This window comes from Alosa sapidissima, chromosome 3 (assembly GCF_018492685.1).
Source record: "Alosa sapidissima isolate fAloSap1 chromosome 3, fAloSap1.pri, whole genome shotgun sequence".
NCBI lineage: Eukaryota > Metazoa > Chordata > Actinopteri > Clupeiformes > Clupeidae > Alosa > Alosa sapidissima.
The window spans coordinates 21477633-21493042 of NC_055959.1; the positions used below are offsets into that span (position 1 = coordinate 21477633).

The following is a 15410-nucleotide window of genomic DNA, read 5'->3' on the forward strand; positions in this document are numbered from 1 at the left end:
ATGGCTGTCAGACCGTCCATCACTGACAACGGCAGGAACATTTAATGACCCAAATGTCAGTGAAAATAACCCAGCGAAAATAGCTTTGAATTCAGCAGATGCTAATCAAGGTCACTGCAATCAGTAAACTGTCCGAAACACTTTACTTACCATCAGATTTTCATTTCACATTCACAAGTTTTGATTAAAAGAAAACCAACATTTGGGTCACAGGCTATATCACAAATATGTGCTGTAGATTATAGTGATTTATATGATTTCATGAGCTCCATATGAATAAACATGTAGCTTTGTGGTTAGAAATGTCACCTTAGGAAACTGTCTCATCACCAACATGTCATATTCTGCATTCAGTCAGCTCCATTCATCTGGTCACATCCCTTGCTGTTTACATTTTTTTCTCACCTTTGGAATTTGTTTTGCCACAGAAAAATCCATTGAGACCCCATTGTGTCCCAGGTGCTGATGCAGCTGTGTCAGCAAGCGTTTCGTCTACAGCCTTTTCGTTAGCTGTAATGAATTCCTAATACCCAAGTGGGCTAACTAGCGGTATCTGTATCTGCTACATTTTGTAACCCTATTAAGTGACTGTGGGTGGGCCTATTGGGCGTGTGTGTGTGTGTGTGTGTGTGTGTGTGTGTGTGTGTGTGTGTGTGTGTGTGTGTGTGTCAAGTCAAGTCAAGTTTTAATATAGCGCATTTCATACACAGAGGTCATTTAATGTGCTTTACATAAACAAAACCAAACAATAATAACAAATAAAAGCATAGAAGGGCAATATAGTCAAAGAATAGTTCAAAAGGTAAAGATCATAATAAAAAGAGAACATAAAACACAAGGTAAAATCATTTAAAAATAAAGAATAATTAGTAAGCAAAAACAAAGGCAAAAGTATTAAAAAAGTAATAAAAGACAAGGTAGAATAATTATCAGGCAGATTCAGAATTTGTAACTCGGCGCAGTTAGCAGAAAGCATCTGAGAACAGTTTGGTCTTAAGTCTAGATTTAAAACTGGCTACAGTTGGGGCCTTTTTGATGTCATCCGAAAGTTGGCTCCAGAGCTGAGCCGCATAGCAGCTAAAAGCTGCTTCACCATGTTTAGTTTTAACAGTGTGTGTGTGTGTGCGTGTGCGTGCGCGTCTGCATGTGCAAGGAGGGTGCAGGGGGACTGGGCTGGTAAACACGGTAGTGAGAAGTAGTCACGTCTGCAAATTCTTTTATAATAATGTATTAAAGTAATAATGAATATTGAGCAGCAAGTTAATTGAGGGTTGTTTGTGCATGTGTCTGTGGTGGAGAGTTTTGTGTGGTGTGGGGATGTAAGTGAGTTTGATTGTAGACTCTAGTGATAGGCTATGTTTTGGTGTTCATGTGTTTCACATTGTTGGACAACAGCTTGGTTTACTCATTTGACAAACAGGAACCTGTAAAAAACAATATTTTCAGCAATTTTTCACTTATATCCCACGCAGAATTGTTTCAAATCCAATAACCCTGTCCCTACAAGATATTGCTTGCTTTCCCAAGAACAATTTAAGATGTTACATCTAGCTCACTGGGGGACAACCCTATTCTCTTTTTTTTCTGAATCTGTCGAGTTGTTTCCCAGCCGAGCTCAAAAACAAGTTCATTTATCCTCAGCATCTTGGGAACATCTAATTGGTCCCTTCATCAAAGCAGGCTGATTGAGCAGGGCAATGCAAACAGTGCCAAAACTGACTATTCTGGCATCCCTGCTTGTGCCCTGTGTGGGTCACAATGTTGAGGTTCTAGCGTACGTTGCCATTTCAAGGCTGTCTAATTGGGCCGCATTGCTAGTCATCTGTGGTTCTAATCAGAGGTGTTTGTCTTTGAGGCAGTTTCATCTGTTGACATCACCACTGGAAAAAAGGGGCCTTGACAAGACTTTGCTATGAATGAATCATTTCTTTTTTTTCTGCTGCCACTGCTCGCCATCTTAGTCCTGATTGCGTTGATATGTTTCTCATCTGGAGAGCACTTCTGTTGGTTTTTCTCTGTTGTAGAACTGTGTGTGTCTGTGTGTGTGTGTGTGTTTGTGTGTGTGTGTGTGCGTGTGTGTGTGTGTGTGTGTGTGTGTGTGTGTGTGTGTGTGTGTGTGTGTGTGTGTTGCTGAAACTTCTTTTGTTATTAAATTATGAAACCACTGGCATGCAAAAAAAGCCTGTCTCCTGCTGCTCAACATTAAGAACTCCAGAGTTTGTGTCTCACCAAATTGCTAGTTAGTCATCGTTTTTATGCATTTATTGCACTAATCAAATAATTCATTGTCTTGTTTAAATGCAAATGTGGAGTTATCAAATATTCATTCCATGCGTGTTTGTTCCATCACTGGAACAAACACGCATGGAATGAATATTTGATAAAACATGCGTTGCCTGTTTTGATGTAATTAGATAAACAGATGCATTTCAGAGCTTTTGGAAACAAAATAGATACCTTGCACCATGATTGTGGCGCCGCAGAATCTGCAGGTGCGCTTCTACAGTCATCATTGGCTCGGGAAACATTGGAAGAACATGGAGGGCCCTATGCGGTGTCCCTCTCTCAGACCTGCTGACCAGACCGCGTGCCTGGAGTGTATGATGAAAGCATCATAAATGAGCGTTAATTCACGCTCCCTCCATCTTTCCCCCCCTCTTTTGTTGTTTTCCCTGCATCAGAGCATGCCATCAAAGAGCCCAGGGTAATGATGATGACGGCTCTATGGGATCATCTCTGATCGAGCTCAAAAAGAGTCATATAGTATGCTGCTCTTATGTGCTCGGTGATAACATCCGTTCCTTGCTACATATACTAGACTCAGAGACCTGCTAATTAGGGACATACGTCCTCATTTCATCACTGACCCGATGGCGCTACCATAAGAGGATGATCAGTGTTTCTTCACAGAGAGGGTTTTTTAACCTCTAGAGATCATGGAAGACTGAAGGAATATGTGATGTAATGGCTCTAAATACTGCATGTCTCACCACTGTTCTACATCCACCTGAACAACTTCCGCTCATTTTGCAGATGGTCTCATTCACTTTGAAGCACACTGCCGGATTCACATGTTTCTACACAGCATGATTCCGTCTAACCTGCTACCTTGATCTAAGTACAGGAGGACTGCTTCACACTAGTCATTACCAATGAAAGCCCAGAATTTAATGCCAATTATTTATCTCTCTCTCCACCAGATAACCACCAACACGACTTCGGGAGTCACCTAGATCTCACAGCGCACACTCCGCACACTCCGCACACTCCCAAAATCGGTAAGGGCACTTACATACTTTCTCTTCCTTTCAGCTGTGGTTTTGGTTGAAAACTAGCAGTGTAACTACTATAAATGCATGTTAAGACTTTACCAGCACAGTTGGCACTGACAAAAGACTTCCTAGCATCCAAGAAAGCCATTATTATGGACAAGGGCCCAATATTTTCCAGATCTGGCCTATCATCCACAACCATCCCAGCACCAGCAGTAGACCTTTGCACACACACCCACACCCACCCACACCCACCCACACCCACCCACACACACACACACACACACACACACACACACACACACACACACACACACACACACACACACACACACACACACACACACACACACACACACCCACACCCATTAGGCCTTGGCAAGCATGTTGAACTGTGAAAGCCTTTTTTATGTTTTCTTGGGGTGGTCAGCCTGGTCCACCTTGGCACCTCCTTGGACCATGACAATTCATGTGAAGATGGCACAAGTTAGTGGCCTTGTAATACATCCTTATTATGTGTAATAAGTAAATAACACAGATAACCTAAATATTATTTTTCTCCACTTCTTTGGAGGTCAGTGATATTTTGAGGAACCCGCTGTTCTCTTTGTCTAGTTAGATGTTAATTATAAGTATTTCTAAAAATTATATTATAAATATAAAACCGGCTGCTTTTACGCCAATTCAGTCGTGTCCAGTAACAGCGAAGCCATTTCTAAAGAGTGCATTTGGCTAACTTACAAAATTGACAGTAAGTGAAACAATGCTCTCATTGCTACTCAGAAGTGATTATAGATGTTTGGGAGGAGATTTGCCCAAACTGCTATACTGACAGGAAATGAAAAGCTGAGATAAGTAAATGGAATAGAGGCTTTTAAGTCCAAAGAGAAGAATGTACAATAATGCTATCTATACTGCTCATTCGGGTTATTGAAAAAGCTCAATTACGTTTTATTGCACCCTATGAGTTTTCCACACTAAATGGGAGGCTAAATGGGATTAGCTACAAAACTTATTTTTGACTTTGTGTCTGACTGTTGCCATCCACTCCGAGAGAACATAATGTAATTGGTCTGAAGGAAATCAATGCCTCCACACTATTTCTATTTGCATGGGGGGAGAACAACCAATTACAGCAAAGTGAAGAATGTTGCTGTACTCATTTGAACTTCTAGTGTCTTTAGTTTCAGTCTTTTGATGCAATGCCTTGTCTGTGTGAACATATGACTTTGCATTTATTTGTCATATGTCAATTTTATTTTATTATTGAAGGCCAACCACAGTTTATGTTGTTGCTTTAAAAAAAAAAAAAAAAAAAAAACAGTCTTGTCATTGATATTTTCTTTTCTCACTTGGATTTGTTAGCCCACAGAATAGAGCGCTACGGTAAGTAATACACATATGCACTGGCTGTACATGTGTATTCCCTTCTCTCTTGCTGTTTGTTGGAGTTCAGTGGTGGTGTCCCACAGTAGGCGACTGGGGTCGAGGCAGGGGAGAGGACAACTCTCCTCTTTGCTCAGACTGAATGCACCAGGTTTGACATCAGTAACAGCCCTGCATGATGTTTTTATATTCCTCCTTTCTTTATGGTCTGTTCTGTTCACCTTCGGGGGGATTGTGTTCCTCACAGCACTTCTCTTTTCCAATGTTATCTCATCTCCCCCTTTGTCCTTTGCACTCTTTCTTTCTTTCCTTCTCACACCTTTTTCTCTTCTATCACTGATGTACCTCTTCTTCTCTCTCTCCCTCTCTCTTTCTCTCTCTCTCTCTCTCTCCCCCACTCCACTCCCCTCTCCGCCTGTCTGAGTGCTTGAAGTCAGTGCCACATGGTGTTATGTGTGTCCCTGCGCTCTGTCCTTTGTGCCGCAGTTGTCACCCAGTCCTATTTTTGCCAGAGCAGGCCGCTAGTGGCCTGGTCCCCGTCAGCGGCCTTGTGCCTCCACCCTCCTCCTCATCCTCCTCCTTCTGCTGCCGCAGCCTCCTCTGCCACCACCACAGCTGCTGTTGGACACCAACTCACGTTCCACATTCACACCAGCACACTTGGGGGCCTAAGAAAGAGCACAGGGAGGAGAGAGAAATGGAGAGAGAGAGAGAAAGAGAGAGACAGAGAGAAAGGGACAGAAAAGGTGACAAAGGTAGCTGGAGAGTAACAGAGGTAGAACAAGTGGGAGAGAAAGACAGAGATGGAGAGAATGAGAAAGAGAGAAAAAAGAGGAGAGAGATGTGGTAAGGTGGACAGAAGAGAGACTTTGAGTGGCTAGAGAATGTTTGTAATTGGAAAGAGTAAGAGAGAAAGAGGAGAGGAGACAACTATATGGGCGAGTGGTTAGGGGGCAGCGAGTCATTACAAGTAAACAAAGAGACAAACAACAGAAGTAGTGAGCAAGAGGTGTACCAAGGATGCAGGCAGTTGGTGTCTTTTATATTCTCTGCTCTGATGTGGCCACCCTCTAGACAGAGTTTTACAAACATTGCATCACATCAAATATGCACTCAATTCTGTGTTCAGTTGCACCATAACAAAGTTCTACCCACTGCTCTACAACCCCGCCTTCATTATTATCATATCTGTCTGAGACAACTCCTCACACAAAAATGCAACTCTACTTTATAATTCTGTGTGGTGACGGAGTGTTTTCAACGCTCCCTTGCATTGTGTATGTAATGTTTTTTCTCAGCTGAGAATGTTGTGTGTTCAATCTGCAATGAGTTGGAACGTTTTACTCCTGATAGATAGATAGATAGATAGATAGATAGATAGATAGATACTTTATTGATCCCCAGGGGAAATTCAAGGAATGATGGTACCGAGCCCCCTCTCTGACTTTTGGCTCCAGCTCCTGTGTCCCCTGCTGGACGTGTCCCTCACCTCTCGCTCGTCTCCGACCCCCTCCCCCTCTCTTCTCCTGTCTGTCTCCTACAGAGAAGCCGCGGATGAACAACATCCTGACCTCGCAGACGGAGCCGTACGACCTGTCCTTCTCCCGCTCCTTCCAGAACCTCGCCCACCTGCCTCCCTCCTACGAGCTGGCCATGAAGCCTGACTTAAGTAAATACTCCTCTCTCAAGAAATTAAGTAGGTGCCTCTAAAATTGCATTACCGGCGTGCCGCAGCCACCGTCCCCCCCCCCCCAATCCCGTCTCTCTGCATCTCTGTTGCTGTTTACTGATGGAATGGATGATTCGGATGCCCCCCCCCCCCCCCCCCCCGCCTTCCCATTTCCCAATTCCCTACTCTCTACCTCCTTGCACATGGCACTTGGCAGCTGGCTTGTGGATCGTGACGATGTATGCATGCACTGACGCAAGCGACCGAGACAAACGCACGAGGACCGATGCTCTGATAACCCCGCCTCCCACGCCCACACGCAGAGACCAGCAGCTCACTGAAGCAGCGCATATATGTGACTCAATTCCATGCACAAGCCTTTTCATGGTGGTTTCCAGATATGGGAGTTTGACCACATTCCTGTTGAATGTTGACTAATTGTCATCTGATTGAGCCTTGTCTGTACAATTCACATCTGTGTTCTTCTCACGTGGTCAGTATCACAGGGCTGTGACATGCTAGATCTTTTGCACATCATCTCCCACCTTACACGCACTGAAACTGATTCCCTGTCGCATGCTGGCAGTCACATTTGTACAGCATTATGCCTGCTGTGGTTTGTTACATTACTGTAATGTTCAAGAGGGTGTGTAAAAGACTACAACACAAACACTGTACTGAAATGAGGAAAATACAACAGTATGATGAATGAAAAGGGAAATGTCTTACTGGGACACACCTAGCTATTTTATCACTAGAAACTAGGAAAACGTTAAAAAGGTTGTCCTATAAACCTTGCCATCATCCCAGCTGATTGTTGTATCCTTATGGGAATCACGCAAAAGCACCTTCACATCCTGTATACGTTACCTGTGTGACTGTCCCGCAGAGACTTCAGTCTTTGGAGAATAGCCAGCCACAACAAATTAATGAGCTCCACGCTCATGAAACCATCTGGCCACAGCCATGGAGGTGAATGCCCACATTAAACTGACATGTTCTTTTCCCAGACAACCCCTAACTCACACACACGCTGCCCTTGAGATGAAACTACGCAAAAGCACAGACCACTCTAAGACAGGGGTAAAAACGACATGGTCAGCAGTCTTGAGGGGCTGAGTGCAGACAGAGAAGAGGATGGGGGGGGGGGGGGGGGTTGTATCTGATCACACTCTCTCTCTAGTTTTCTCCTGCTGTCTAATCACAATAAAAAGGATTAAAAGACTGTTCAAAACAACACAAGGCCTCATCTAATCCCTCCTATGTGTCCTGGCGAATGCAATCATATTATTTGTGCTAACTCTATTCTTTTAGGCTAGCCCTGATGCTAAATCCCCTCTCCAAAGATCACTTTGGAAGGAAAGGTTTCACAGGAGGACAGGTTTTGGCCTCGCTGTGCTCCAGACTGGGGATCAATAGCTGCCCACGCTGTGGATTAATATAGGCACGCTCTAATGATCACGGGCCTGGACGCCAGCCACCTGCTGCTAATTAGCTGCCCAGTGCGGCCTGATTGTCTGGGGTTGTTTTATCTCTAATAGGGGCCTCGCTTTCGTCTCACCACAAGTGGAGATACTGTAGATTGGACTGAATCAGCTGTAATTCTACAGAACAATAGAACATTAAGTGTGATTAGTTAGATAAGGCATCCATTCAGTGAGATGGACAAATATAGTCCACAAACTTGTGTTTCAATGGACTTTATATATTGTCAGCCCAACAGCCTAAAAAGATTTGCATTAACAGCGAGACCTATGCTTACACCACCAAACAAACCTAACATCCAACTTTGATTCCAGAACAAGGTTTCTGTGTAGTTAATCGTATATGTATTCTTTCCTACTTTCCTTAACTGAGCCCAAAAAGAGTTATGACTGCAGCCTGAATGAGCTCCAGACGTTTCCCTATTCTGACATACATTTCTTGTCCATTTCACATAATTGGAGAGCTCATTCCCATCTATCCGTGTGTCAACTGTACAAAAACCAGATCAGTTTTTGAATTCATGAAAGAAAGAGCTGGAATAAAAGCAACCCTTCCCTGTGAGAAACTCGGTTAATGAGGGCCTTGGCGTGAGTGCCATCCCCAGGAACCAGAGAATTCAGACGAGCCGTTTTTTAAAGAAAGGCAGTCATGCAGAGTCGAGCCGACCAATTAAGACCCAGAGAGCAGGGAGGATGAGTGCCCTCACTAGGCCCTGCCCAGGGTCAAGCAGTCAGCTCCGCTCTTTGCCAGAGCTTCATCGAGGGGCGTGTGTGTGTGCGTGTGTGTGTGTGTGTGTGTGTGTGTGCGCACGCGTGTGTGTATGTGTGTGTGTGTATTTGTGTGTGCCGTGGTGCCCAGCACTGGTGCAGAGGCCCTTCATGTTGTGCCACACCAGCTGCCCTGAGCTCCTAATAGGCGCTTGCCGAGTGGTCAAGCCTCACTGAGCTGACATTTGTAAGCTAAGCTAAGCTAAGCACACTTCTCATAACCATGACACCTCCCTATTCTTCTACAAGAATCTACAATATTTCTTCCTCCTTATGCCATACCTTGAAATATCTTAGAACATAGGGCAGAACAAAAACATTTGACTAACTTTCAGAAGCTCACTTTCTGAACTTTGTGATGTGTGCAGTGTGCTAATGGTCTCTGGGTCTGGAAGCTGTGGCTGTGCAACTTTAAAAGAAGTAGTGAAATAATAATAATAATAATAATAATAAATAATACATTTTATTTATAATGCGCTTTTCATCATAGATCTCAAAGTGCTACAAGTTAAAAAAAGATGAGCAGTTTAAGGAAAACGGTTTTAAAAAACATCTAAAGGGGACCAAAAGCTTTGCTAAAAAGAAATGTCAAGACCTTTTTTAAAACAGTCAGTGGATTGTGGTGCCCTCAAGGTGTCAGGGAGGGCATTCCACAGACGTGGGGCAGCAGCACAGAAAGCCCTATCTCCCATGGTCCTGAGTCTGGTTCTGGGTATGTGGAGGAGGTTTGAGTGAGTTGAACGGAGGGAGCGTGTTGTGTTTTGTGGGTTGATAATTTCTTTGGGGTAGGGGGGGCATGTCCATTGGTGAGTGAGGAGGGAAATCTTGTACTCAATCCTGGTGGAGACGGGAAACCAGTGGAGTGAGTGGAGAATGGGGGTAATGTGCTCATGTTTCCACACTCTCATCAGGATCCTAGCTGCAGAGTTTTGGATGTACTGAAGCCTCTGCAGACTCTTGCTAGGGATCCCAATGAGAAGTTCGTTACAGTAGTCCAGTCCAGTGAAGTAGTTGCTGTAGTTCTTTACAAATGTGCTTATCAGTTTCAATATTCATGTTCAGCTCCATGGCCACCAGAGGACATATATTATATTATAACATATTCATACAAAAATAAGGGAGCTGTGAGAGAGAAGCTATGCTGTCTTTTAGCCCCAGATTCAGAACTATTTAGTATAACTTATCCTCCTTTTCTCCTTCCGCACGCAGCCGACGACATGGATGAGTACTACAGCCGGAAGCGCAGTCACCTGCCCGACGTGGCTCCCCGGGGGGGGCTGCCCACGCACCTGGTGAAGCTGAGTGGTGATGGACCCAGCCAGCAGCAGCCCAGGCAGAAGCCGAAGCGTGTGCAGAGGGCCATGTCCCAGGACCACGTGCTCTCCCCGGCTCGAGCGCCGCTCCGCCAGGAGTACAGCCTGGCCGCGTACAGCAGCGGCGGTGGGGGTGGTGGAGGAGGAGGCGGTGGCGGCGGCAGGGAACGTCCCCTTTCGCCGTACCACGGCCGCATCCTGTCGGAGGAGCAGCTGCTCTCGGCCGACCGGCTCCACTCGCAGGACCCGCTGCTGTCGCCAGACAAGATGCTCTCGCTGCGGCGCTCCAACTTCCGCGAGAAGGGCGCCATGTCGCGGGCGCTCTCGCACGCGGACATGTACATGCCCACCACACCCGTCATGGACCGCCACTACAAGATGACTAAGATGCACTCGCATCCCAGTGCCTCCAGCAACGACCACCACGACCACCACAACCACAACCTGCTGTCCGTCAACCCGCCCAGTAGCACCAACAAGCGGCAGGCCTTCGCCTCGCGGCGGACCCACACCGTTGACCATCTCCAATACATCCCTGGCCCTGGCCATCAGCACCACCAGTATCGCACGGCCAGCAAGACCGAAGTAACTGTTTAACGCAGCGAGAATCTATAGGGGAGGCTGGGTGAAACAGAATTCTTGAGAAGGACCGTAAAACTGAACAGAGAGATTTGACAAACAGTAGCTACAACAGCAACAGGGTAGTGCTGAACCCCTACTCCCCATGACAGCTTGGTTCGGCTGGGGAGTTGTCCTACTTGGCAAAGAGGGTCTCCTTTTTAATCAATTCCGTTTGAAAACTATCCTTTGCTTTCAGCTCATGCTTCTCTCTTTCTGCCATCCCTGTTGGGTTATCACGAGTAGGATCTACAGATTCTCCCGACCAAAAACATTTTTTTTTTCCACTATTAGGGCAAACATAAGGGCTTTGCACGTGGAGGCAGAAGGAGCTTTCGTTGAAAACAGTTGGCTGAACTTGAGGGATATTTTTAAAATATTAAGGTGGACCTGGCAAAGAGACTGTATTAACTTTATAAATACATGAATAGATTTAATATTTGTATTTCCAGTCCTTGTTATAGCTTTAGAGTTTCTTCTTGATTATATAAACTGTTGATAGCACTTCTGGCAGTGCCTCTCAAAAATTGTCCCATTTCAGCAACGAAATGGAAATGTGGGTTAAAAAGCACAATCAATTTGTTTTTCTCCCCGTTCTCCTCCTTCATTTTGTTCTTTCATTCTCTTTTTGAAAAATGGCCAGTGCATATCCGCTTCTTAGTGAAAAACAGTGGCAATTTCCTTTGCTTTAGATGATTGTAAATAGGCTATGTGAGCAGTATTACAATGGTAGGGTGCTGGCCTGGAGTCTCAACTTTCATTATCCATTTGAGCACAGGGGTCAAAGACAGGCAAGTGTCATTTCTGACCCAACAGACCATGGAGTACACAATTGATGCTACAAAATTGTACAATAACGTGTGCAACATATAGTCCTCCCTCGTTTATATCCATTTTTCTTTTTTTCAATCTTGAAGAGTGATTGTGAATTAATATGTTCCACATCCAATTGCACACCCCTGTCCACAGGCAGCTTCACAAAACTCACTTACGCTACAGATCAACGTTATTGAGAACATGTTGGTTCTTATTGTTTACGTTCTAAACCAACTAACAGGTCATGTCTCTGTACTTTCAAATGTCTCCTGGCATCCCAGTATATGAAATTTTCAGTGTGGTGTTGTGTAATAATGACATGCGTTTGTCGGAATTAAAGTAATACACGTTCTGTAATGGTTACAGTGTCCCAGCAGTTTGTATGTGACTGAACTGATCAGAGAAGAATACATTGTTCTGAGTACCTCTAGAAATATCAGTAAGGCTTAAGACTGTGGATTGTTTGTCCTGTAGTTTTAATTAAAGCAATGCCTTAACATGTGGAGGCCCAAATCATACCATTTCATTTTCTGTCATATTGATTTGTAGTCGTTGGGTTGCTATTAACATGTGCTTGTCCTACATTTTGACTCAGACGAGATAATAGAGAGTGATAATAGCTGAGACATTACCTCACATTTCTACAAGGAAAACATTGCAATAGAGGGTCGAGAATTTAATTGGTTTGTTATTGTATTATGTGTTATATTGTTCACCATCTTAATTGTTTCTTCCGACTGAGGCAATATCCTTGCCTTGCCCCCTCAAAGAATTGTTCTCTTTCCTTGACTGCCGTTAACTCTGTACAGGTGAGCCAGAACTGGCCCAGACTGACTCAGCAGAGTCCGCAGCCATCTGGATCGGAACACATGCTGGCCCTGACAACAAGCTTCTAGCCTATCAGCTCACTGACTGTTTCTCTGTAACGTTCTTGCTTCCATACAAAGCACATTCTGTGAGTTCTGTTTCAAACTATTATCATTCTGGTGAAGTCTGGGATTGTTTTTTACATGTTTCCCAAGTATACTGTCTCTGTTGATTATGAATAAAGGGAATTTAGCCAAGTCAGGAGTGATTGTACATACTCTGGCACTGCTTCAGACTAATTTGTTGAAACTGCTGAACAGCTTTATTTATCTTACTGTAGCAAGGTGGCAACAGAAATGGCAAAGCAAGATTTGCATTTCAATATGGTATTTCTATGTGAAGCATTTGTGGTCCTGAAACACTGAGGTTGGTCTGTCTAGAAACAGCAAAAAGTAGGACAAGAACCAGAACCACACGCAGGTCCAACAGTTTAAGTAAATTCTCAGATTTAAATCCTAAACTAATTTTTCACATCACCATATACAACACCCCAACAGCCTCATCCTCATCTTTTTGCTGCATCCTTTGCTGTGAAAACACAAGTTCAGGTCAGTCCATTAATATCATTGATGGACTTCCAAAAGCCTTTCCCATCACAGTCATAAATGATGCATGCCTTCATTTGGACTGTGTTGACTCATTGCCTCCAAAACTGAAATTAGCACTTTCCCTCTCAAATTAATGTGACATAAATTGTGTGATGGGTGTGACATTAAACTAAAAGTAACTACTAAAAGTTAAGTCTAGCTCTTCAGGTATTGGATATACTGTATGTTCACATTTAAATAATAAGAAGATAGAAAACATGATCAGCTTATTGTGGGTACAAAAATGAATTGACTCATTGATCTTTGATGATCATTAGCTGTCTCGCAAATTACCAGAAAGTTTTCAGAAGAGTGTATTCAGCTGAATAGTGTTGCTTTTAGTCGTTTTTGTATACTTTTTGCTGTGGTTATTATTTTTCCGGCACCGCACATTTTGTCTCCCCAGTCAAGCTGGTTTCTTCATCAGAGATACCCCCGTAGAGTGACCAATTCATTAAAAGCTGAGCAAGCGCATAACAATACCAATGGCTTTAATAACCTCCGCTCCACAGGGCACCATTTCAGCCGAACTCCTAAAAGCCTCTGGTTTGTTTTCCTCACACCAGACACTGAACGCACAGTGATAAGGGATTGTCTCAAACTCGCAGCTCCTTGGAAAAACAAACCTGACGAGAGAAAAAAAATAAAACACCACGGAAACCATTTTGTTTGATGACATAGATATTTCTACCCACTCTGTCCTTCTAGAGGCCTCTGGTACGAGCACTGTTCTTTCCATTCACAGTGAGGGTGGGCAGGATGTGCGCACGCCGCAGGATGAAAACTCCAGTAAAGGCTTGCAGTCACGGCTCTTTACAAACCTGCCGTAGAAATGGGTGGGAAAGTGAGCGCTGCTCTTGTTTTCATCATACTGCATCTATTTGCATTTAGATGGAAAAAGCACAGGGCTCTCTCTGCAAGGTGAGGAGCACCACGCCAGGGCATGGGTCAATACCAAGGGCACCCGCAGCCTGATGTGTGTGTGTGTGTGTGTGTGTGTGTGTGTGTGTGTGTGTGTGTTTGTGTGTGTGTGTGTGTGTGTGTGTGAAAGAGAGAGAGAGGGGGTGCATGTCTAGCATGTGTATGCATAGTTGTGGCTTAGCTCTCTAACAAGGCCATTTTGAACTGCAGATATGTTTCCTGAGCTCGAGCTTTCAGAGAACGAAAAAAGTCCTCTGTCTCACAGAAAGTAAACAATTACTTCCGTTCAAATGCCTCATTGTGAATAACACCTGCTGTTACTATGCCACCAATTAGCATAATGAAACACCACTCTGGTGCACTTAAACAGTTTTGACTGCAGAAGGAGTGCAATCTTCTGTCTCCCTCATAGCAAATGAGAGCAAATTGCACAGTCTGCCATGTTATGGATACTTGAATATGGATATGTGATTCTGAATTGAACTACTCACTGCACTGTTGTGAAAATTTATATGGATATGTAACTATCAAGTTCATGGAAAAGCAGGACAGTCATCCACATGCTAACAAGGACAAGAATGATGGTAGGATCATAGATGGATTTTTTTTAAATCACAAATATCACACAATGTCACAAAGTCATCAAGATTATTGTCAGGTCATATATAACATTACACATACTCGACCATCTTTGCAGACTTAGAGTTGACATGCTCCATTCACACTTGACAGACAGGATCTTGGCCATTTCACACCTTAAAGCAGTTGCTTACACACCCTCCATTAAAATGTGATCTCACAAGCTTCTCTTGTCTCAGATCTTACCTCCCTACTCAAGAGCAGTGCATAATTCCATCATCCTGCTGGAGGAGAGGCTGGGGACTGGCTAGCTGTCTAATAAAATGGGGATGCGATGTGTTGTTGCATGTTTTCCTATCCTTTTTGACGCTGATGGAGTTAGCTCTTCCAGTAAAGGTGGGGAGGTGGGGGGGGGGGGGCGTCAGCCTAGCGGCCCAGATTAAATCTCCCAGTCTGAGAGATGTTGGAGGCATCAAACTGGAGGAAAGGGGAGCAGGCTTGGGCCTGGGGATTAGAGATAAACAAGTGTTTGCCACAAAGATCTCTGATGTGGAGTAAACATGTAACTGACTCCACATTCGTTCTGCTTCAGAGGGTCTGGAGAAAGGGGTCACTCTGAGTACAGATGAACAGTCACTACTTTTCAATTTGAAATCATGCGCTCACACCATCCTAAGCAGACAAGAGCCAAACTAAAAAGTACCAAGCTGATATCTTCTAGAAATGAACAGCTGGTTCTTTTCTCTGTCTGCTTGTTTAATAGTGCACGTTTCGTTGTTACACAGGGCTCCTTCGGTGTTATTAAAAAAAAGAGAGAGCAGGTAAGAGAGGTGAGATTAAAAAAAAAAATGGATCAGAGAGCAAGGAGGAGAGGCAAAAATAAACAAAAAAGGAACGAGATAAAGTGAAAAATGAATTATAAATATTGAGAACATGCAGCTGATTATTATCTTGGAGGCAGAAGCAGAGCAAATGAAAGGAAGATTCTGTCCTTTTTAAACTTATTTTTGGTAATTAACGTCAGGACTTAATAGCGTTTTGTTTGGAGCAGCATAGTATGGACTTTAATTGGCTTTCCACAGCAGACTGTTTGAGAAGATACACCATCCCCAGGGTTTTCAAACAAAAAC

At 44.0% G+C, this 15410-nt stretch overlaps 1 protein-coding gene across 4 annotated transcripts in view; it reads left to right on the forward strand.

The window, feature by feature from the left end:
• Window positions 1–12390, forward strand: part of LOC121706130 (protein shisa-6) — a 52979-nt gene extending 40589 nt beyond the window's left edge. For 2 of the 4 annotated variants that reach the window (XM_042087611.1, XM_042087615.1), the window contains 4 exons: window positions 3201–3278; window positions 4638–4658; window positions 6202–6354; window positions 9789–12390. In XM_042087611.1, the coding sequence (XP_041943545.1) occupies window positions 3201–3278; window positions 4638–4658; window positions 6202–6354; window positions 9789–10489 (953 nt within the window). In that variant the 3' untranslated portion in view covers window positions 10490–12390. The remainder of the gene's footprint in view (window positions 1–3200; window positions 3279–4637; window positions 4659–6201; window positions 6355–9788) is intronic. The other 2 variants (XM_042087613.1, XM_042087612.1) reach the window with 2 other exon arrangements.
• The last annotated feature ends 3020 nt before the right edge of the window (window positions 12391–15410 follow it).